We start from the raw sequence: 23,738 nt of genomic DNA, 5'->3' as shown, positions 1-23,738 counted from the left end.
TTAGTTTCAATTACTAGGGGTATTTACCTCCACTTCCTCCGAGTTCAAAGTTACCCAATCCGACATAGTAACTTGAAGAAGTGAATATGTGTTGATGGATCACACCACTTCCTGTGAAGGAAAAAAGCAACATCAGAAGAAAGAATTTATACAAATACTATATACATGCTTGTCACACTTATCTCACCCTGAATAACATTCCAAGATAACGTGGTGTTGGGAAATGTTGGGTCGAAAAGCCATTGACGAAGGCCTTCATTCCCTGCAATGTGAGATAAAATCCAGAAACTTTATCAGCATATTCAAGGAAATAAAGAATTAGAACTGTTAGCAGTTTCATATAATGGGCACAGATATAAAATCAAGAAATTTGTTGAAAACATTTGTCATTCATGGTTCTCTATTTTATGAAAAGTAATTCAAATTTCACTAGATCCATTAAAGCATACCTTGAGCAATTATGAGAAAAACAGAGGAGCCAGGGGACTTTACACTGTATGAAATGTTTATTTGAGACCCCTTATTTAAGTAAATAATCCACTCCTAGAGAAGAAGAAAGGAACAAATCAATCTCACAAACAACTACATCTAAAAGTTCAAGTGCAAACTAAAAGAAGAATTCTGAAGCGAAACTATCAATGTTTGAACATGCCTGGTGAGAATCAGCTGGAACAGAGACAATAATTTTTTCAGACCACGTAGATACAGTATCTAAAGGTGGAGAATTGTAAAACGCATATAACTTTGGTCCTGGCTTTAGCTCATATATCTCTTGCACCTAAAACAAACCCACCCGAGATCACCAATTAACCTCTGAAAACAATCAGAAATAAAAGGTCTACAAAGAAGCAGCTCACCTTCACTTTCTGCACAAAGAAGGGGCTAGGCTGTAGGAGAATGGACGACTTAGGACCAAGTGTTAAATTTTCCGGACCATACACCCCCAATATAAGAGTCATCGACACTGTAATATGTGGATTCAATAATTGTAATCAGATCAATAAGCTTATAAGACATTGTTCTAAGGGTGCACTCAACCACATTTTGCTAAAATTCAGAGCAGAAACACATAAAATAAAATTGCTAAAAGATATAAAATCTTGAAAAGCAATACATTAATGGTGCAACTCTTTGTATGAAGAGCTGATCGACTTTTTTTCTTTTTCTTTTTTTAATGGTAATTTTCTTCCCAACGAGTTACTGGTTCGACTCAGCGTAAGTAATAAGCCGCCAAATCAACTATTAGACATGTAACAAACACAAATGAAATTTAACGATGGAAAACAAAATTGAACCATTGCAATTGATGAAAGAATTCTGATAAGATGAAATCTTACTTACCGAAAAACCAAAAGGTGAGGGCAACGATGATAAAAGACCATGTATCATCGCTAACAATGGTCCATGATGCACCATCAGAACGAGTGAAGTTTCCTTCATGCGAAACGCCAACGTTTTGCCGGTCCAATTCCGGCCGTTCAAATCGATGAGCATGATGTTCGTGATCAAAATTATTATGATTATGACTTTGCTCTTCTTCACGTTCAGGAGCAGGTGAAGGGCTCGGATACAAAGGCGAGGACGACGAGGATGCAGCAGCTGCGCTCGAAGACGTAGAAGGTGAACTTCGGTCCGGTTCCGCCATTCTAGAGGCGCAGAAAGGAGATAATACGATAAATGATTAAATAAAACCGTAATCCCAAATCTAATTCTAATTCGATGAATAAAACAATGCACAAGTACCTTCGCGTCTGTGACGAAAAGAGTTGAGGAATCCATTGCGAGGAAAATGAGCAAATAACTGAAAATTTACCAATCAGTCTTCTTCTTCTTCGAATGACTGGCAGTTGGAGACTCGTGACAGTTATTTAACGGAGTTGTTACATCTGAATCCCTGATTTTGTGTATTTTCACAATATAAACACCTGTTTTCTATTTTTACAAATTTGTCCCTGACTGTGACTGACTTGACTCTCAAATATTCACGTATGAGATTGACACATTGTTTAGTTTATGTTGGTAGCTACATGACACGAATAGACAAATTACATCCTTATTTGTGAAAATACCACTTATTAGGAAAGAAAAAAACTTTATACCCAAGCAGTCCACGTAGCACTTCTATTAGGAATATAATATATAGAACAAAATTTTAAAACACCTTGAAGATCTAGCGTTTAGAGTTTTAAATAATAATGTTATCCGACGTAAATCAATTTACTACATTATCTAACTATTCAGTTAATGAATATCATGTCACACGATTTTTGGCCTAAGACTTGGACCTTCAAAATTTGAGGGTATAAATTTCATTTCTAGTCTTTGTGATGCGATTCACATTTCTTCTTAATTTATAGGGTAAAAGTCAATTTAATCCATGTATTTTAAGATTAATAACCATTTAGTCCCTATATTTTTAAAAATACATTGAAACATTCCTCCCGTTAAATTATTAATACCCCTACGGTACTTTTTATTTCTTTTGGCTTATTTTTATAATATTATCTTTTTATAATAGTTTTTTTGTTTGGACATTAATAAAAAGAAAATAATTAAATTACCAACTTAACCCTAAAAATGAAAATAAAAAATTTTATATTAATTTTTAATTGTCAAAAATTGTATGCAAACTACTAAGTTTGCAAATGGTGTTTGCAAAAAAATTAATATAAATTTTTTTTATTTTTTAGGGTTAAATTGGTAATTTAACTTTTTTTTTTATTAATGTCCAGACAAAAAAATTATTATAAAATGTTAATATTGTAAAAGTAAGCCAAAAGAAATAAAAAGATAACAGTTGGGGTATCAATACTTTAACAGTATGGATGTTTCGAGATATTTTAAAAAATACAGGGACTAAATAGACACTAATCTTAAAATAGAAGGACTAAATGAACTTTTATCCAAATTTATATAATTGAACGGTGGTAGAAACTCTCCCACAAAGAGTCTTGGTAGAGTAAATATTTCCATCTAATATTAATAATGGGAGATATACGTGAGCAGTGAAGACGTTTGATTACAAATAATAATGAATATTTTTCTTCAATATTAGGGAAGGTGGATATATATCGTATTATAAATATTGTAAATACCTGATTGTTTTATAACTCTTTGTTAGCACTTGCATGTCCATGTTAACACAATAAATAGTACAAAACTCTAATAAAAATGCTGAGACAACCTCCGTTGGCAACTTCTGTTATAACAAAAGACATAATTACATTATTTATGCTACGTAGGAAATTTCCTTCTTCTTTTTTTTTGAACAACTCTTTTTAGTACTTTCGCATTTATGTTATCCCAACACGCTAAATAGTACAAAACTCTAATAAAAATGTTGAGACAATCTTTATTGTCAGCTTCTGATGCAACAAAAGAGTTTATGTACATATGAAATTTCTTTTTTTTATTGTTTTTTTTATACATTGATATGTTATTATTGGGACTATCCCTGATAATTTTATTTCCGATTCTACTCTCACATAATACTGAAAAAATATTTATATACTCATTGTTCGGATTTGACCTTCTTGAGTGTATGGGTTATGCCAATTGGTAGTCCATTAATTTCTTAGCAATGAAGATGTTGCCAATGGAATGCCGATAACATACACAAACATGTATATATCACCTAACAAACTCTTTTGAGCATGTTATTAGGATTTTTTGGGATCAAACATCAAAAATTTGAAGAAAAAAAACATATTGATTCACAAGAAACTCTTGTATCCTTTATGAAAATTAGATAATTAAAATATATCCTTTGCCAAAGATTGTGAACCGCATAAAACGTAAAAAAAAAAAAAATTACCACTTAAGTTAATTTCTAAACATAGAGAGAGCATAACAAGATCACTTAACCGTTACAACTGATGAAGCAAAGCACTGATCATACTTCAAAAAGCAACCGAATCCGTTAGCTTGATCCGGGTATCGGTAACTTCACTTAATGATATTAAAAAACCAGTGATAATTAAACACAAATGTCAATTATCAATTTATCATTTAATCTCAATTTCCGCTAAAAGAACAAGGGAAAATACTAAAATCTCTCAAATCTCTTTTTAATTAAATGGGGAAGGCAGATCAAATTCAAAGACGAAGTTATAGAGATGTCAGAATTGTGACGAAGCAAGGATGGAGATTCATAGGGATATGGAAGAAAGGATGGTACAACATTCGGAAGAACCTCGGCATTTAACCCGAAGATCTATGTCTCAATTCAAATCTCAGTATACAAACTTTCAGGCTCAATAACGTATGTCAGATTTTTTTTTTTTAATTACATGATAATAGTGTTTAGATTACAACTCATATTACATGAGATTGTTACTGATATTTACAATCAAATAATTATTAAGATTAGTTTACATTAAATCTTACATAGTATTATCTAAATTTTACCTTCTCTGATATTCGAGGGACGTTTTTTCCACTCACATTTTGATAATAATTGTATTATTGTTTTTTCAACTTGTTATGTACAAAACATGTGCACTAGGAGAACTCTATTTTTTTTTTTTGGTAATAGTAACTGAGAATTTTTTTTTCCCTTATGTGATTAGCTATTGTTGCATTTGGTATAACAACTAGATTACGTTATTTCAAGACAATTTAATTTTTGGTAGGTGCCATCTAGCAGAGATGGTGAGATCTTTTTATTGGGAACTAACTGAGTCGACTTGATTTTTGGGCATAGTAAGAAGAAAAGAAGAAAGAAATTTTCTAGCACACTTTATCTTCACTGTATCATACTGTGTATCGTTCAATCACTCGCTAAATCTCTTACCTACCTTTGTTTTTAATTGAATTTCAAATATACTTGAACTAGATCAATCTCAACAGCAAGGCTTCCCCCACCTACTTCTTTTTCGAGAGTATATTTATGCATTTGTTCATGATCATGTTCGAATCCTGGTCACATGGATAAAAAAGGAATTGAATTGTTGTTAGGCTAAATAAATAAATGAAAAAAAGCCATTTTAACTTTGGAAACTAAATGCAGCTTTATTTAGGTTTTAATTAGAACCTCTCATAATTTAAACCTATATTTATCTTCATAAAATATTTCTTTGAGTACAAAATTGAGTACAATAAAAACAAAGGGACGTGATAAAAAGTACAACCAAAGTATGCAGTTCTAAAAATAATTACTTTTTGTTGACATTTTAGGTTATTTCCACATCAACACCAATGTAAATACCGTGTACGAGTCACCACTGTGATTTTAATGAAACAAGTCAACCAGAGAATAAGTCAAAGACTCAACGGCGGCAACAATTAACTGTCATTACAGGTTGGAGCCAAAGTGGTTAATTGGGTAGTATTATAAAATTGAGAGAACAAATTAAGAAGCTAAAAAAATGAAAATTAGGTACAAGAGAGAGTTAATTCAATTGCAAAAATTAGGTCGTCGTCATCATCATCGTCATGAAAGAACTGAGCGAGATGAAGAGTCTCTTAAAGGCGGGCTCCAAGAGAATCAAAGATGCCAATATCAAATTTGGTTGGAAATTTGTAGGGTTTTTCAAGAAAGGATGGTACCAAATTCGGAGCCGATTCAATATATAGCAACAAGAAGATAACACTTATAGAAGATCCACGAGGATGCCGATCAATTCTATGAAGAAATTAATGAAGTTTTTGTATATGTACGACTTTTGTCACCATTAATTTTATTCGATGATGTTAAACAGATTTCAGAATCTGTAAGAATTTTGTTTTGCAAATACATTTTGGAGACTTTTTTTTTTTGGGGTTCTTTTAGTGCATTTAAAATTGTTTGTATTGGATATAGTTGTACATTGTGAATAGATCAAAATGTTTTATTAATTGTTCCTCGTTCTTTTTTTTTTTTTTGTAAATCATCTGGTGTGCCGCGACCGTATTGGGTCTCGATTAATCCAGATTCGGTTGTTCCTCTTTCTTTTAATTTCATTGTATTGTCATCATTAATTGTTGTCCAGACATCATCATGGAGATTAGAGCGAATGTGGCTGCCGATGTACTGCATGGACAGCCGCCGTCCAATCGGCTGTGGCTATACGGTGGCCATTGGGACAATTTTAAGCCCCCCAAAAAAAATGACAAAAATTAATGCAAAGGGAACAACAAGGGGCTTCTCCTCAAATTCTTAGATCAAATGTAAAAATAAATTTGAACAGTTAATATACTAGTAATTTAAAGATGGTCTATATACAAATTATTCGATTCAATTACGTTTCTATTCATTAACAAACATCGTGAATTAAAAAAAAAAAAAAACACCACCAAATGTAACATTGGAAACAAGGGGTCCCAAGTTCTCAATATCATCGGCTCTTTTTTTTCTCTTTCTTGTAAATTTCAATAGGATTTGGAAAAAAGCACGTGTGAGTTATATGTTTATATATGGCCGATACATCGTCATATATCCATCATACATTCTCATCACAAGCGACGGTAATGCTTAAACCACTGGATTAATAATATTTTTAAAGCAAAGAAAACTAAAATAAGCAACTCGTCCTCTCATCTAAATCTGTTGGCTTTTAAGAAATAAATTTGTATCACTGATACTATATGTGTCACTTGGTAACAAGTGCTTGAAAGAAAAGAAAGTTTTCTTCAAGTTAACTTGGGAGCTTGAAACCAACGAGAGTGGAAAAACAAAAAAGGGCAAGAAAGTTTTAAGTACAGACATATATATCACACTACTCATATGAATGTAGAAAAACATTTTAGCAAACAATAAGTGTTTGTTTTACCTAGAGGTGGCAAAATAAATTACGACATGGATAAGACATAATTTTTTGTATTTGTGTTGATAAATATTCACATAAATAATTGTGTCACTAATTGCGTATTTATGACATAAATATCAATTATATGTGGTAATATTATTGAAAAAATTAACCATGATATATATTGAACGCTAAATCAATTATTCATGTGTTATTCATATTGTGTTACAAACTTCTCTATAGCATGTTAATTTAACCTATTTTTAAGAATAATATTGACATATTTGTTATTTTTTAAATTAATTTTAATTTTGGTATTAAATATATTAAACCGGTCAACATGATTTACGCAATTAATAAACAAGTTGTATTAGTGTTTCAATGTTTCGACTCGATTAATAATCGTTGTATCCGTGTTTATTTAATTTAACATGATGAATTACACAAATTGATAACCTTAGATTTTGCTACATGCCCTGAAAGGCTATAATGGAATAATATATATATATATATATATATATAAAATCTTTATATTTTGATCACTCATACGTGATAGTTTCATCAACTTGTGATTTTCTAGTGATTTCATATTTACTAACACCTTTAAAAAATAATGAAGAGTGGACAAAGTATAAATCTATTCTTTAATATTTTCTCTCTCCAAAATTCGAACTCGAGTGGATAATCGATCAACCCACTAAAAGCACATGAACATTGCCTCTTAAACTTTTAGTCAACGACGGACTCAAGCACTGACCACGGGGGTTGGAGTCCCCTTAAACTAAAATTTCTTTACTTTTTCAACTTATATAATTAATCTTAATGTTAATTATATTCATTTAAGCACTAAGTAATTTCTTTCATAAAGGCCCAAATTAGACTCTATCCTATTATAAAAAGTTGAAAAAACCTATTTATTTTCTTTCAATAATTACAAGAGTTGTCGGCTTTGCATTTAATTATATTAAATTTTTTCTCTTCTCCATATTTTATTCTATAAAACAATTTGACTCGTTAACTTCTTATCCAATTCCTAAGGCCTATAAGAATCCAACGTTTGCAAATCTGCAAGTCCGAATAACACAAAATAAAAATCCTCTTCTAAATACAAATACTCTTCCAATTAAGTTCCAACATGTATTCTTAGTTCTTAATCTTTTATTATAACTATCATTACATATGATTATTTATTTTGGGTTATATTGCAATAATTTAATTAATTAATTTTTTTTGTTTGTTTATACAATAAAATGAATAGTTATTCATCATCGTCAAATTGTTTTGTCTGATTTGTGTATATTATAGTGTTGTTTTGTCTGATTTGTGTATATTATAGTGTTGTTTTGTCTTGCGTAATGATAGAAAAAGGACTTAATGAATCGATGAATGAGAATTTGAAGAGTCATTGTTAAACCTTAGACTGAGATCTTATATTTTTGTTTCTATTAAAGTTGTTGAAATTGAGGCTATTATTGTAACTACTGTCATCATTTTTACTAAATTTATTTTATTATCATATTGTTAGATACTAATATTGTTATCAATAATAACTCTCTCTAAATAAAGAGTAAATTTCAACATATCCTATCGTGAAGTGACAATTTTTAAATTATCCCCCTTACTAAAGACAATATCAAGTTACCCCTAAAAAATCGTTATGTCTGTTACTTTTAATGGCTAATAGGGTAAAACAGTATTTGTGCATCCCCCTAACAATTGGAAAAAAGTCAAACATTTATGTGGGTTAATTTTTTATGGGTCCAAATATTTCTAAGTTTTGCAAAACACACACAAATATTTTAAATATTTATGATATGCATCCCTAATATTTTAAAATATTTTCATTTTGCACCTACATGTCTAATTTTGTTCGAACTGATTAAATTTTATTTTTTGTATTAAAAAAATTATTTTAAAAATAAATAAAGAAAATAATTAAAGTTATGAATGGAAAAAGAATAATATTTTACATTTTTATAGTTATTATTATAATCATTATTCTTCTTTTTCCTTTTGCAAAGGTATTTAAAAAAATATATGGATAAAAAAATCAAAGAACAAAAGAAAAATACTACCACAAACTTAATTTAAAGCTTCAAAACTCTTCTCACCACAAATCATTGTCATCGTACACAACCCATAATTCTTCAAATCCTTTGCTTATTCACCAAATTGAAAATAATATACAACAATAAAGTAAATTCAATCTATTATTAATAATATGGTTGATTCAAGTTTAAAAATATTCATAATCTAAAATTAAGTAATCCCAAATATCAAATTACAACATTTCTTAATTTCCTAGTAACAGTAGCTCTATTAAATGATCAAATAAAAAATTTGAAACAATAATCCCAAACCCTATAAACAATTATAGGCAGTCGCGTTGTCAAAGAGCTGTTGCAAGATGATATCCACGACGACCTGCAACTCCACGGTTGTCCTAGCCACGCCGTGGTCATTCTCTACTAGAAAAGAGCAAAAGAAGTATAGGTCTTGACTGTTGAATGGTTGCAGTAAGAGGAAGATCAACGAGGTTCTTGACTGTTGAAGAAGAAGAATTGAGACGAAGCTCTCAGCGGTACTACTACAATGCTTTCGCCTGAGATTGTTGAGTTGCTTGATTGTTAGTACAATGAATGGCACGACTAAATCAATGGGGGGTAGGATGGTTCTGCAGTGACATTAAGGAGGAAAATAATTCAGGTTTTGGTCGCCGGATTTTAAGGATTTTGATGGTCGCTGCCAACACTCATTTACAAGTTACAGATTCTGACTTCTGGGTTTTGGATTTTAGTTTGTAGAAATTAAGTTTTAGTTTTGATTCAATGTGGGATTGGATTTGAATACTAATTGTTCTTTTGTCATGCAGAGAAAAAAATGAAAGAAAAACACGAAGGAGTAAGCAAGAGAAAAAATAAAGAAGAAGATAAAGAAGAAGAAGAAGAAGAAGAAGGAAGATGAAAAAGACATGAAGAAAAGAAATTTAATGTTTCATTTTTTTTATTTTAATATTGATATTTATTATACCTATGGACTAAAATGTGTGATATAAGAGAATAAATGGGTGATGAGATACTTTAGAAATTGTAAAAGGACAAAGGAAATATATTTTTAAATAGAAGGTATGTAACAGTTTAAGTTAACAAATTTTGTTATTAGTGGGCTATTATTGTATTTTCATGAGTTAACGGTAGTCAATAGTTAAAGATAATCAATTTTGAGGGTAGCTTGATATTTTCAATAATAAAAGGGATAATTTAAAAATTATCACTTTACAAAAGAGGTTGGCCGAAATTAACCCTTAAATAAATTGTCGAGTTCTATCATTACTTTCAGTAATCCTCGTTCCCAATAAGATTTTAATAGATGTCCTTCTATTGTGAAATTGATAAAATAAGAAAGAATTAAAACATGTTGATTGATTTTATTGAGATGATATACTAATATAAGCTTCTCTTGTGAAACTCTTATGAAATAGAAAAATTTAGATCCTATTTGGTATTAAAATTAGATAGTTATAACTAAAAATTTACAGTATTAGATAAATATTTATTAAAAACTAAATTAATCTTATCACAATATGATAAAAATTAATGGTATCTTTATTTTTTTAATCAAGATTATTATTAAAAATAATAGGTAACTCACTCTATCATTTTTATTTTATTTTAAGGACACTGAATTTTTTTTTTTTCAGCACGACATCTTTCAAGTGGCAGCAAGCACTTTAGACGAGACAAATAAGACTCTGCAGTCTGCATGTTGTAGTCAAACGTGGGCTGAATTTTTTTTTTTTTTTTTTAAAAAGGAATTTATTTGAAATCAAAACCACATCATTTTGACTCCTGTGTCCGTAATTCACGCTATCGTCGCCACGGAGCATACAATATAATTACAAGCCGTTTTTACAAAGTTTCTTATAATGCCTCGTTAGCGATGATAAACAAATGCATCACTCGCTTTGGGACAGCCTGTTCCGCTGCTTCGCACGGGCCACATCTCAATTTACACTAAACCCCAAAGCCACCGCACTCCCAATCCCATAATTTCCCCGTAATTGATCCACCTCCCCAAGGATACCATCGTCATTTCGGAACTTACAAGCCGAAGGGGAACCCACAACAGAGCACCTCACCGGACCAAACGTCCCCTCTCTCAATTTCAAAAAAACAAAAAAAAAAGGACCAGATCTACACAAAATTTGCTGAAACCCTAATTCGTGCGATCCGTCGTTTTGATCGGAATCGAGAGAGAGGTTAAAACAAAATGGGTGATTTTAACCTCGCTCTGGTGATCGTCGCGATAGTGGTGTGCGTTTTGGTATTCATTTTCAATGTCTATCTTCTCGTTAACTACCAGCATCCCGACGACGCCAACCAGGCGTATTTTCCGAAATTCGTCGTCGTTTTGGGGCTTTCCGTTGCCGCTATTTCAATTCTTATGTTGCCGGCTGACGTGGCCAATCGGCAGGCGTGTAGGCACGCGATTTATAATGGCGCCTGTAATCTCACCTTGCCGATGAAGGATCTTTGGCTTGCTGTCTATATTCTCGATGCGGTGCTTGTTTTCTTCGTTATTCCGTTCGCAATGTTCTATTACGAAGGCGACCAGGATAAGTGTGTACCTCAATCTAGGGCTTCGTCAATAATTATTTACTATTTGCGTATATTTTATAACTCGTTATCAGTAACGTTATATTTTTCTTTTTTCCTGTTTGCAGGAGTGTGGGCAAAAGGATTAAGAGCGCTTTAATTTGGGTGATTATGACGGCTATTGTCTGTGCCCTTGTGCTTGGCATTTTGTATGGTTAGTGTTTTCCCTTTAAAAAAAATAATCTCATGTTATTAAGTTTTTTTTTAATGGCATGTTAGAATCTATCTGAATGGTGATATTGAGGGAGGTTTAGAATGTGCTATGTAGCAGAGAATTGCTAAGCAAGGCATATTTTGAATTTAGGATTTAAGAATTCTCTTTGCGGAATTCGGTTTTTTGTGAAACTTGCGTCGATGTAATGTGATAAGAGATTTGAGTTGGATTGCCTTTATGGCGGTTGTTCAGTTCTAGCAGTTTATACAAGTTTGAGCAGTCATTTTGAGTGTGAGCATAATCTGCAGGTAGCTTTCGCATGTTTTGATTCATCTTTTAATACACATGGATATGCTTGCACATTGGAAATTATGAAGGCTGGTAAAAGAAAATTGGATTTGCGTGTAGTTTTTTGCTTGTTACCTAATAATTAAGTGAAATGATATCAGTAGATTCTTGGATTGTGTTATAATGTCAATTTCCAGAGTTTCAATTGTCAAGTAAAGGGTAAGAGATCTCTGGAGTACTTTCTCCCTCTCTCTTTTCCCTTTTTCCCCCTATCCCCCTGCTTTTCTAATTTGTTGAATAAATTTTTCAGTGTCTTACTGGTTTTTCACCTTTTTGGTATAATAGGTCTAGTTGGGAAGGTTGACTTCACTGTTAGACACCTCTCTTCAACTACTACTAATTTTCCGACTTCTTGGGAGTTCTCTGGTGGTCAACAATGTGTTGGTGGAAGTGGCGTACACCAGGTTGCATTTCCATTTCTTAATTTGTGAAATGGTTTATTTGATCTGTTCATGCTGTGTTACTGTTTGTTGTTCCCCTGGGATGTTACGTGCATTCTTGAACTTATTTCATTGTCTTTTTATTTCCTACAGTGTTCGGCATATTTAGCAAATGAAACATCAGAAAAAACATGGACGATGCGCACCACCTTCCCAGAATATGTTGTTGCTCTAGCTACAATTGTTGGATCAGTACTTTTTTCGGTATATTCTTGCAAGGCTTGAAACATTTAATTTCAATGGGAATTTACTCTATTTTGTATCCAAATATAGATTCACAACAATTTTGTGTTATAGAAATGATTGGGAGAGAACTATCTCGTGATGTTATCTGTGACAATGAGATTTTTTGAAGTCTTTTATTTTTTTTGGGGTATCTTGGTAATTTTCATGAATATTACATGTAAATTATGAGGATATGCCCCATTTATGGGTAGCATGGATTAGGTCCCTCATATAAATGTTATACTATACCTTTTTCCTGCTTTGCGAGAGTATGTCACTCACTTACCTTTTAAATTTTCAGATATTTGGTGGTGTTGGTATTGCTTGTTTGCCACTTGGACTTATCTTTTCATTCATCCGACGTCCAAAGGCAGTCATCACTCGCTCACAGTATATTAAGGTACTCTGGTTGCATCTTGTGCAGCCTCGTGAATTTATATCTGATGGCTTGTATTTCTATATTAAAGTGGCTTATTCATATTCCCTTTTGACTTTTAGGAAGCAACTGAACTAGGAAAGAAAGCAAGAGAATTGAAAAAAGCAGCTGATACACTTCATCAGGAAGAAAGAAGTGGTTCTAAGGGTAGAAAATGGCGGAAAAATGTGAAGTCTGTGGAAAAGGTGTGAAATCTTATGCTTTGCAATTCATGCTGAAAGTTCACTTCGGTTTTGGGTATCTTTTTTCTTTTGGTAGTGGTGTCTATCATTTTTGACATTAGTCGCGACGTGGACCTTGAACTTTTCTGTTTTGAGAAGAGTCAATTAACTAGCTGTGCGGTGTCGTGCCTTCTTACTAGTTGGAAGTTTGATACTTTGACCAGTCGATCCTGTTCCCTATTTGTAGTGATTGGAATTTATTAATTTTTAGCTTATCTTTGCAGGAGTTGCTACAGTTGGAAGAAGATGTAAAGCTTTTAGAAGAGATGTATCCTCAAGGGGAGAAGGTGATGAGCTTGGCTTGCTGATTTTAGTATGCATTGAATAATTGCTTCTGATTTCTTTCCCTTTTTCCATTCATAATTCCTTTCCTTACTATTTCAGGCGGAGACATCCTGGGCATTGACTGTTCTTGGCTACTTGGCAAAACTTGTTCTGGGAATTCTAGGGTGAGTGATGATATTAGAAATAGTGGCTTTTTGCGAAGATATTCATGGCTATCATTTATCTATTGAAGTAATGCAAATTAATTTTGTTGATTTTTAGCTTTGTATGTACGTTTATTATTCAAATGAGATGCCCCGGTCCATATTTTAGAAAAATGATGAAGAAAGAGCATTTTTCTTGAATTGCTATTGAGTATTGTCAAACGTATGAGACTATAGCATGACTTAGTCTGAAAATTTTGAATATATGGAAGAACTAGGTGATGCAATTAAAAAGAGCTCTGCTTTGACCATAGAAAATGGTTTTATTTGAAATTATTGAACTCTGTCTGAATTTGTTTAAAATGAGTTCAGGATACAATTTCCCTCACATTTATACAATAGATAGAACAAATTCAGCTTTTGAATCTGATGAAGAAAGTCACCTTTAGGTTGTCTGTTTTCATACCTCTGTGCAGTATTGTGGGTGTTTGGATTCCCTTCTTATATTTGTCATAAAAAAACTTGCTAATGCATTTTTGGGAATTCAAAGTTTTGTGGCACGAGAATGCTGGAAGGTATTCAAAATCTGACCTGTATGGTTCCCGTTTCAGCACCCCTTAATGCATCAATCTTCTGAAAAGCTTTATCAGTTATATTGAACCCAAGATTTTTGGTTTGCTTGTTGTCAGGATGATTTTTTGAGACATTAGTGTCAGCTATCCCTTTTGCATCAACCTTCTGAAAATCTTGATCAATAATATTGAATCTAAGACTTTTGCTTTACTTGTTATCAGGTTCATTGTTTCAGTGGCTTGGGTTGCTCACATTGTTATATATCTTTTGATTAATCCACCTCTTCACCCTTTCTTGAATGAGGTTTTCATCAAGCTGGATGATTTATGGGGTAATGTCGAATGCCCTTTGGTCCCTTTCGCATCTTTCTCTTTATTTTTCTTCTTGTGCTTGATGAATCTTATTTTTGTACTTCTATGCTACTTTTCCAGGTCTTCTGGGCACTGCAGCATTTGCATTCTTCTGTTTCTACCTTCTGCTTGCAGTGATTGCCGGTGCAATGATGCTGGGTCTGAGATTGGTTTTCATTACAATTCATCCCATGAAGTAATGAATTCGTTGCTGGCACATTCTATTGAATTTTATGCATAATGGCTGGAGGCTTGCATTCTCTTTGATGTTTGCTTACCAACTATGTGAACTTGTTTGCAGGTGGGGAGCTACACTAATGAACTCTTTTCTTTTCAATGTGGGACTCATTCTCCTTTGCTCAATCAGGTAGGCATTTCTGATCCTCAATTGCTTCTTCAGAATTTCTTCTAGGAATGCCTTGTTAATGCATTATCTATTAGTCTACTACATGATCATTAGTTCATTTTTTTTGTAAATCAAAATGCTTAAAAAATAACGATTTTATGATTCCGTATTGTCAAAGACTTCTTACTCCTTGAGCCTATAAATTAAGGATGTTGTACTTCTACTTCTTATGATTCTGCCTTTCACTTTCTGTACTGGCACTGGGCCTTTTTTGTCCCCTATTGTATAATATATAAGACTTGTGTGTTTAATTTAGAGTTCTTTATGTCATTATTTTAACACTTCAAACAAATCCTATAGTAACAGATTACTCGTTTCTAAATCTCATCTTATTGGCCGGTTTATTGGTTTCTGTCTTGCAGTGTAATCCAATTCTGTTCTACGGCTTTTGGATACTATGCCCAAGCAACTGCTGCTCAGGAAATATTTGGCCACACTTTGGAGTCTCTCCGTGGAATTAAATACTTGTACAAGTGAGTTACAGTGTTCGCTATGTTTTACTTTGATTAGGCATTCTGCTCTACTGACATCGTATGTTGATACTGAATTACAGGTATAATGTGTTCCAAATTGCTTTCGTTGTGCTAGCAGGGTTGACCTTCGTTTATTATGCTGCCTTTGTAAGTTGCTAAGCTTGCCACGCTTATTTTGCATGCACACTATTCCCTTTTTACTTACCAATGTGCATAATTGATTGTGTCTTATGGTTGATTTTTGTTACTTGAAATGTCAGGGGTGGAGAAGAAGAAAACCAAGTGGCAAGTTCCAACTGTCCTCGTGAAGTTGCTTTGCTTAGAAGAGCCTGCACCCACTAGAGCTGAAGAAATTCTAAGATTGATAATCTCAGTGAAGTGTGTTTCATGTAATCGGATGTTTACGGCCTGGTTTTCTTTCAGGTCAAAAAGTTTAGTGAGATAGGCGCATGTATCATCCGGAAAAAATGGGTTGCTGTAGTTAGAGCAGCATGCGAATGTTGCTGCTGGTGCTGCTGTTGTTTCTTCTTGTTTTCCCTCTTTTTGTATCTATTATTCTTTGTTTGGTTTATGCTATACGTTTTGCTTGGGCGTGTAAGTGAAATATCCTCAGCAGGTATGGTGACTGAGTTTGTAGAACTGACCTTGATGTAATATAATCATTGAGAATGAGTTTTACGATGAGCAACTATTTAATCATCATTCTTTTGTTAGCAATAGCTTTTGATCCAAAAGATATCTTTGGTTGTCTGTGTAAAAGGTTTATGAACTAGAGCTCTCTTTGTTACTGAGAATGGAGATACAATTTCTTTCATTAAGATAGGGTTTTTGAAGATCACAAGTTCAAAGCAGTTCCTGATACGAAGAAAAAGATTGTAAGCTGGTGACAAATATTGTTAAGATCTATTCCCACGGCCCATAAATGTTGGTGTCCGAAACGTTTACAGTGCTCTGCCCGTCAGGAGCAACCGGATAATAGGAAGAATCCTCGTCAAATTCAGTCGGCAGTGATCTCCAATGAAGGCTTGGTTCCCAGTCTGCTTCCCTGAGGACTTTCAGTATCTCTGTAACCACAATCTTGCTCCCCTCAGATGAAAAGTGGATTCCGTCCCTGCAGCCAAAACAGAGATCAGTTCTGACAGTTGAGCAAGGTCATTTGATAAAACAAAGAGTAGGAATCAGAATGAATGAAATAGCAGTCATGGCGCCAAAACCACACTGATTTTGGACATTATAAAATATATGAAAACAAACTTACATAAAACAAGTGGTCAACCAATCATCCCGCTGTTGCATAGCAGTCCAAAGATCGATGGCCTTCACATCCATCTCCTGGCAGAGCTTCAAACAAGCTTCTGAATATATTCTGCAGCTTTCGTTTGTTCTACCCCAAACTGCAAAATCAGTACTGGTTCCAATTTCCAAATGACAATCAAATTAACATTAGAACTGCACTTTGCAACTGAAACTGATAAACAAAAATAAAAATGTCAATGCACCTGAGATGGGATTCGAAAATTTGCTGCTTATTGATAGGAGGAGCACTAAGAAAAATGATGCGGGTCTTTGCTGAGAGACTCTGGCAATCAAACAACTTACACGTCAAAATATGCATCAACCAATTCAATTGAGGTTCATTCAATGGTTTGTATACCTATTACCTTTAGATGGAGGGCAATCTTCCTCATGTTTTCAATATATTCAGGTAGAGGAACATGAGGGCCAAGGCCAGTGGAGTGCGGGAGCATCGAGTCATTGCCACCAAAATAGACTATAACCAATGAAGGCTGTACAGCACTATCCTTGATTGGTAATAGTATGATTATCAGGAGGCTATAATTAATTACATGAGACAGGAACAGGGAAATTGAAACTTGTCTTGTAAAGCAAGAGACAAAATCTTATGCCCTATGAATTAACATTTCACCCCACTTTGGCCTCAAGTGGTAACATTTTGTTATGACGTGCAAGCTTTTATACACTACATATCGGTAATAACCATCTACGATTCTTCTCTATGTACAAAGATGTTTAAAACATATTCTTTAACATGCATGTAGTCAAGTGATCAGCAACATAATAGATATATCATACCTTTGGAAAAACTCGATCTAGAACCTGTACAGCACGCCTTGAATTCCAACCAGCATATCCTCGTAATAGTATGTCGGCCTATGCATATTTGCACACCAGCATTACTTAATATAGTACAAAGAGTTGTGGAGGCCGAATTTTAACTCAAATTTTATATACAAATGGAAGCTTATTTTTAGGCTTTACATGCACAGTTGTACAGATTTAGACAATGATGATTTCATAGGTAGTAAACTTAACCTAAACTAAGATCAGTGAGTGGAAGCTTGAAGGTTGCTGACAGCGTCAAAATATGGCTGTCAGTGACACGCTATAGTGGTTGCAGGTGAACGAAATTGAACTAAAGTTAATACATCCTAATAGAGTACATTGCAGTGCATCAATGCATGGAAACTTATACGTGCTATGCTTGATTTAGAGGTGATCCTAGCAAATCTCTTGCCAATGATATATGAGGTGGATATCACCCTTCTATTGCATTTACCAATCGGCAATTAAAATAGGTTAGAATTATAATGGACTGAAATCAGAATGGATTGGAATTGAAATAGAGAATATAAATTAGAATAAATTGTTTACTTTAACTGCAAGAATAAGAATTAGAGTTACTTGTATTAATATTGATGTATTAACTTTATTTTGGAATCAAAATGGATTATTATAAATCACTAAAATAATCTCAGTTGATTATTGTCATTATTTATTATAATAATCGTCATTATTATTATTAGGTTTATTTTCTTTTTACTACTTAAGTTATTGTGAAATAACAAATAAGCGTAACAAGTATTGCGCCTTAACATTTTACTACTAAAGAATTACAAAATCTTGCATTTTACTAATACTTCATTAGTTAGATATAAAAAATACTAATTTTACCTTACGTTAACGAAAAAAATTATTAATTATCAGTAAAAATTAATTATTAATTATCTATTAATCATTGTATTAAATAATTTTTCATTCAATTAAAAATTAATTTTATTTTAATAATTAATTATTGATAAAAAGTAAAAAAAATTATAAATTAGTATGATATCAAATAAATATAAAATTTATTACTTAATACTTGAAATGTCTGTATATGTATTAATGTATGTATGTGTGTTTGTTAAATCTTATCGATAATTATTAATTAATTATTGTAATAAATGGATTGCAGAAACTTAAGTTATAGTCTTTTTGTGTAAATGTGAATTTTTTTTAAAAAAATTTTAAGATACAATAGTGAAGATTATTCCATTTAATTAGATTTTGTGTGTTGTGTGTGTTTTTTCCCCTTAAAATAAGGATAAAATTAATATTTTATAGGTCAACTAAGGGTAACTATCGAAAAAATAGTAAAATATAATATTTTGTAATTCTTTCGTAATAACATATTATTGCAATACTTGTTGTACCTAATTTTTATTTCACAATAATTTAAGTAGTAAGTAGAAAATAATCCTTATTGTTATAATATTTAAATGAAGTAAATTTTTTTTTTAATTTTCACTAAAGTACAACCGTCAATTCACTTCTCATTCCCATCTCTCCAATAAAAATGAGATTCTCATTTTTCATTTTTACTCTAACTTCATTTTTTTATATATATTTTAATTAGTAAACTGTAGCAATGATTTCGATTCCTATTCTCATTTTTCAATGCCACAAGTATACCTAGTTACCAACTATTAGTGGAAAATAATAAATTTCCCAAAGCAGCCCAATGTAAAGAGCTTTAATATGTTTGATGTGGGCCAGTGGCCACATAAAAGAGTTTTTGTCCATTTCAGCCTTACGGCCCTACATGACATAATCATCAACTCAGGACAGGAAAGGCCATATTAATCAAAATTAGCAGCTTCTCACTTCTCCACGTACTGTTAATTCGAATGGTCATTGTCACAGGACAGGACCACCACCATATTATATAACCTAGCTTTGCCTACTTTAATTTTCCCGACTTGAGTGGTGCATGCATGATTTAGATGTTTCCTGGCTTATACATCAATCTACAATTAAAAGACTCGTCTAAAACAGTTTTTTTACTTTTTAATTTTTAAATATATAAAAAAAAACACTATTTTCAATAATAAAATATTGAACTCTCACTCGATTACTCTTACCCAAATAAAAGAGTAAAATAGAATTGAATTGAATGGTGAATTAAGATTAAGAAACGTGGGGTCCCACCATCAACAATACCCTAGTTTAGGTGGAGCTTATCTTACATTAGCTGTAAGTTACAGCTATAAATTTTTGAGTCCTCAGAAAAGTTAATAATTATGAAAAAGTCAATAAGTTTTAAAGTTTTATTTTAAACCCCAAACTACACTACAACAGTACTTCAATTTGTTTAAGTTTTTTTATTTATATTTATAGCAAATTTAGTACCAAGTTTTTATTTTATCTAATTGAATCTCTAACTTGTTTAATCTTATATTTATTATTATTATTTTATTATATTAACAATTTCTTACTTTAATATATCATTATCTTCAATGTGAAGTTTTTTATTAATTGTTTAACCTTATTAAATTTTTTACTCATTTGATCTCCTAACTTTTTAATTTGTTTGATGTTTTCTTCATTAAAATTATTAATTTCTAATATTTTGTTTACTTTTTCTATATCATTTATAAATAAATTTGGGTTTCCTAATTTATTTAATAAATATAGTGAAATTTAATTTAATTGATTATTTTCCTGCATGTACAAATCATTGATCAGATTAGAGGATTAAAATCTTTCGTAAGAAAATCCTCTTTGTATATAGCTACAATGTGGTATCGTTTGTTTTTTCTAAATCATTTATAAATAAATTTGAGTTTCCTAGTTTATTTAATAAATATAGTAAAAATCAATTTAATTGATTATTTTCCCACATATTTGAATCATTGATCGGATCAAAGAATTAAAATCTTTCATAAGAAAATCCTCTTTGTATATAGTTAGAATGTGGTAACTCAATAATTTATATATTTTGTAAAATTATTAGAGATTCTAATGATTTATTCATTGTAATATCTTTCTAGTAATTTATTAGAGTCATAACATGTTTATGACATATAATATCTCTTATAATCCAAGATGCTAAATATAAATTTTATATACATACATACATATAATCTACTTTATTCTTAGGAGAGATAAGAAATTATAAATACATATACAAATATACATTCAAAATTTGTAAATATTTATGAATATGATAATTATTTAGATCTTTATAAAAATATAGTAAAAACTTTAAATTTTTTTAAGAATAAATGTAGAAGAGATGGTTAACAAAGTCATTTAGTTATACAAAATTAATGAGGACTTACTTGAAAAAATAAACAAATATGTGATTCAAAATAAAAATTTTTGTAAAAAATTATTACACACATACCTCGTTTTAGGTTAAAGTTATTTTCATTCGTTGGATTGAAAAATATTAAAATCCAACCACCCAAATGTACTGACTGTTTGTTACAGCAAATGTAACATAAGCTTTGCCAGTTTAATGCGAAGATTGAATCATAAACTAAAATAGAAATAATTAATCCCCTCTCTGCTCACCAGAACCGCACGGTTAATTCACGACTGTTAAATAATACTACAAATATTTTTATACGATCAACGTTGGTGAAAAGCAGCGGAAACATGGAAACGTTTGAAATTCAAGTACCAGAAAAATCATCAAACGGATTGAAACAAGCAAGCTGCCAATCAATAAGTAAAGAAACAGATCAAAGGAAGGAGAAGATGACGATGAAACGAAGTACCTTGCGAGCGTACAAGTCAGCAAGAATGGCGCCCCATCCTTCGTTGCCAAAACCGTACTGAACTATGGACGAACCAAACAGCACGAACTGAGGTCTCTCTGGCCCGACCATTATCTCTCGAGGTCAAGTACTCGATTTCTTTTTTTTTTTTTTTTTTTTTTTCAATTAATTAATTTTACTCTGTATTTGTTGGGGGGGCTTGGGGCAACCAAATAAACAAATATGCTACCGCTCGTTCTTCTAGATTTTAACGACTACAAATACATGCGAGCGTGTGCGGTGTGCCATCCGGCGTTAATCCAAGTGGTGAAATCGTGCCCCCACAGCCCCACTAAACGGGTTGGGTTAGATTCCATGTTAGGGAATCTTTTAATTGCTTCTTCCAACTAAAAATTGAATAAAAATAATGTGGCTTGGGCAGTTATCCTTATTATAACTTTTAAGATAAAAGTGGCATGATTTATTTAATAATTATAAATTTTTATTTAATCTCATAAAATCTTTTAAAATTTTTATTGGTTGTTGTTTGGTTATTTATTGATTAAATTTTTTGAAAATTAAATAAACTATTTTATCTCTATTAATAAAAGCTCAAATTTTGAGTTTTTAATAATAAAAGTTGAACAATTTTTTAAATGTTAAAATATTTAAGATATCATTTATTTATTTGATAATTTTATTTTAATTTTTTTATAATGTCACTTTAAATTATTACGCTTATACTTATGCTCTGTTTAGCATAACTTTTCAAGTTGATGTTATTTAAGTAAAATTTTTATTAGTAGAACGTTTACCCAAAAAAATTTAGTTGTTTAATTACCAATGATAGTATCATAAAATTACTTTAATAGGTAAGTTTTTTTAAATTATGTTATGAAACGAATAAAATAAGATTATCAAATATGTAAAGGATATTTTAAATATTTTAATATTTAAAAAAAAATTCAACCTCTACTCCCAAAAGCCCAAATTTCGAGGTTCATTAGTAGAGGTAAAATAACTTATTTAATCTTTAAAAGTTCTATCATAAACAATAATAAAAATATTGATAAAAGCTTATGAAATTAAATGCACCCATAACCATTAGATAAGTCATGCTAAATAGACATTAATTTTTTTTTCTTTTGGGAGTAGAGGTTGTAGGCTTTTTTAAAAGAGTTAATTTGTTTGTAATACCCTTAGTTTATTTCACAATTTTGTGTCATTTCTTTCATAACATAATTTTAGAAAACTTATTTATTAAAAATAATTTTATAATTTTTAACAAAATTTCCTATTGTCAACCAAACAATGCAAACATTTTTAATAAAAACTTTATTTATTAAAACTCTATTGAAAAAAACTGCACTTAGATAAGGTTTATTTGAAAGGTTATACCAATAAAGCCTTAGGCTATGCTATTTGTCAAGTAAGTTTATTAAATTTTCATTTATGTCATATAAGTCATGAACTAAAATTTATTTTCGTTTTTTCATTGGTATGAGATATTGAGAATCTGAGATGTTAAGCCGCTGTCTACACACACACACACACACACACAACAAAGGATATTATCCTTTCACTATGCCGCGTATTATGAAATAATAAACTACTATACGAATTGTTAAAAGGTTACATCACCTTTTAGAAAAAATAATTTATTATATTTTTGTAGCTATCATTAGTCTAATGATGATGTCACATTGATGTCAGATGGGCAAAATTATATTTTGATTAAATGAAATATAAATTTATAATTAAGTCTAAGGTTTATTATCCGTTTACTGTAACAAGAATTGTGAAATAAAAAATCACTACATGAATTATTGGAGGCAATACTTCATTAACTTTTTAAAAATAATAGTTTACTATATTTCCACCAATTTATAATTGATCATGCAACATATCAATTGTAGGGATGATATTGTCATTTAATTATCATTGTAAATTTAAGCAGTAATGATAAGTTTTTTCACACCAAGAACAAGACATAACTATAAATTCATATGACATTGATTTGAATCATTTTTTTTTTTATTTAGGAGTTACTCACTAGGTTCAAAATTAGTATTTTGTAAGTCTAACTAACGGGTCAACTAACGAAAGTGATGCAAAGACAGTAAACTATTAATTATTTTTAAAATATAAATGTAGTGAAGTATTTATTATCTCTCAATAATTTGTATAGTGATTCATTATTACGCTTACTTGATGTAGTGAAAGGATGGTAACACAGGGAATAATTTTCAACTAGAGATTATATTAAAAGTACGAACAAACTAAAAGATAAAACAACATAGATAACAGAGACAAAATAACACTATATGGTGTTACTATGAATCCATATTGAATTTTTATTTAAACATCCACACTTAATAACTTATATATATTGAAATTATGTACTAAATAAAGGCTGTGTTTTCTCTATTTTATTTAAAAAAAGAAAATCGACTGCAATATATTCATTGTGAGAACATATAGA

At 31.3% G+C, this 23,738-nt stretch overlaps 3 protein-coding genes across 4 annotated transcripts in view; 1 reads left to right on the top strand and 2 right to left on the bottom strand.

The window, feature by feature from the left end:
* The window catches only part of LOC18038115, a 4,642-nt gene extending 2,895 nt beyond the window's left edge, over nucleotides 1–1,747 (bottom strand). Inside the window, 7 exon segments of the mRNA XM_006429328.2 lie at nucleotides 28–48; nucleotides 50–111; nucleotides 188–262; nucleotides 450–543; nucleotides 653–778; nucleotides 858–964; nucleotides 1,342–1,747. Coding sequence (XP_006429391.2) covers nucleotides 28–48; nucleotides 50–111; nucleotides 188–262; nucleotides 450–543; nucleotides 653–778; nucleotides 858–964; nucleotides 1,342–1,645 — 789 coding nt within the window. The 5' untranslated portion in view covers nucleotides 1,646–1,747.
* An 8,848-nt stretch (nucleotides 1,748–10,595) lies between these two features.
* LOC18038114 (LIMR family protein At5g01460) lies at nucleotides 10,596–16,130 on the top strand. The gene is made up of 14 exons (XM_006429327.2): nucleotides 10,596–11,344; nucleotides 11,449–11,534; nucleotides 12,168–12,286; nucleotides 12,416–12,526; nucleotides 12,849–12,947; nucleotides 13,046–13,168; nucleotides 13,429–13,491; nucleotides 13,589–13,653; nucleotides 14,427–14,536; nucleotides 14,637–14,751; nucleotides 14,857–14,922; nucleotides 15,324–15,434; nucleotides 15,515–15,581; nucleotides 15,695–16,130. The coding sequence occupies exons 1-14, from the start codon at nucleotides 10,995–10,997 to the stop codon at nucleotides 15,740–15,742; spliced, it is 1,533 nt and encodes a 510-aa protein (XP_006429390.1). The 5' UTR covers nucleotides 10,596–10,994; the 3' UTR covers nucleotides 15,743–16,130.
* A 63-nt stretch (nucleotides 16,131–16,193) lies between these two features.
* LOC18039416 (GDSL esterase/lipase CPRD49) lies at nucleotides 16,194–21,422 on the bottom strand. Of its 2 annotated transcripts, XM_006429326.2 has the most exons (6): nucleotides 21,278–21,422; nucleotides 17,529–17,606; nucleotides 17,096–17,236; nucleotides 16,934–17,013; nucleotides 16,693–16,842; nucleotides 16,197–16,545 (listed from the first exon to the last, which is right to left on the bottom strand). In XM_006429326.2, the coding sequence occupies exons 1-6, from the start codon at nucleotides 21,386–21,388 to the stop codon at nucleotides 16,338–16,340; spliced, it is 768 nt and encodes a 255-aa protein (XP_006429389.2). In that variant the 5' UTR covers nucleotides 21,389–21,422; the 3' UTR covers nucleotides 16,197–16,337. The 2 variants fall into 2 exon arrangements, with proteins under 2 accessions (XP_024037686.1, XP_006429389.2); XM_024181918.1 differs by lacking the exon at nucleotides 17,096–17,236 and having other exon boundaries at nucleotides 16,194–16,545.
* Between the last annotated feature and the right edge of the window lie 2,316 nt (nucleotides 21,423–23,738).

The sequence above is a fragment of the Citrus clementina genome, unplaced genomic scaffold, assembly GCF_000493195.1.
Source record: "Citrus clementina cultivar Clemenules unplaced genomic scaffold, Citrus_clementina_v1.0 scaffold_6, whole genome shotgun sequence".
In the NCBI taxonomy this organism is placed as follows: Eukaryota; Viridiplantae; Streptophyta; class Magnoliopsida; order Sapindales; family Rutaceae; genus Citrus; species Citrus x clementina.
The sequence above is the reverse complement of the archived record's forward strand: the minus strand, read 5'-3'. Positions and strand labels throughout refer to the sequence as shown.

What these genes read in the sequence shown, in the direction of transcription:
- LOC18039416 (XM_006429326.2), bottom strand. Translation starts at nt 21,388, where the DNA reads ATGGTCGGGCCAGAGAGACCTCAGTTCGTGCTGTTTGGTTCGTCCATA. An exon ending in AGATTGCCCTCCATCTAAAG is followed by an intron (nt 17,014 to 17,095) that starts GTAATAGGTATA and finishes TTTGATTGCCAG; the next exon opens with AGTCTCTCAGCAAAGACCCG. An exon ending in TGGTTGACCACTTGTTTTAT is followed by an intron (nt 16,546 to 16,692) that starts GTAAGTTTGTTT and finishes TTTTGGCTGCAG; the next exon opens with GGACGGAATCCACTTTTCAT.
- LOC18038114 (XM_006429327.2), top strand. Translation starts at nt 10,995, where the DNA reads ATGGGTGATTTTAACCTCGCTCTGGTGATCGTCGCGATAGTGGTGTGC. An exon ending in CAAGCTGGATGATTTATGGG is followed by an intron (nt 14,537 to 14,636) that starts GTAATGTCGAAT and finishes CTACTTTTCCAG; the next exon opens with GTCTTCTGGGCACTGCAGCA. An exon ending in ATTCTCCTTTGCTCAATCAG is followed by an intron (nt 14,923 to 15,323) that starts GTAGGCATTTCT and finishes TCTGTCTTGCAG; the next exon opens with TGTAATCCAATTCTGTTCTA.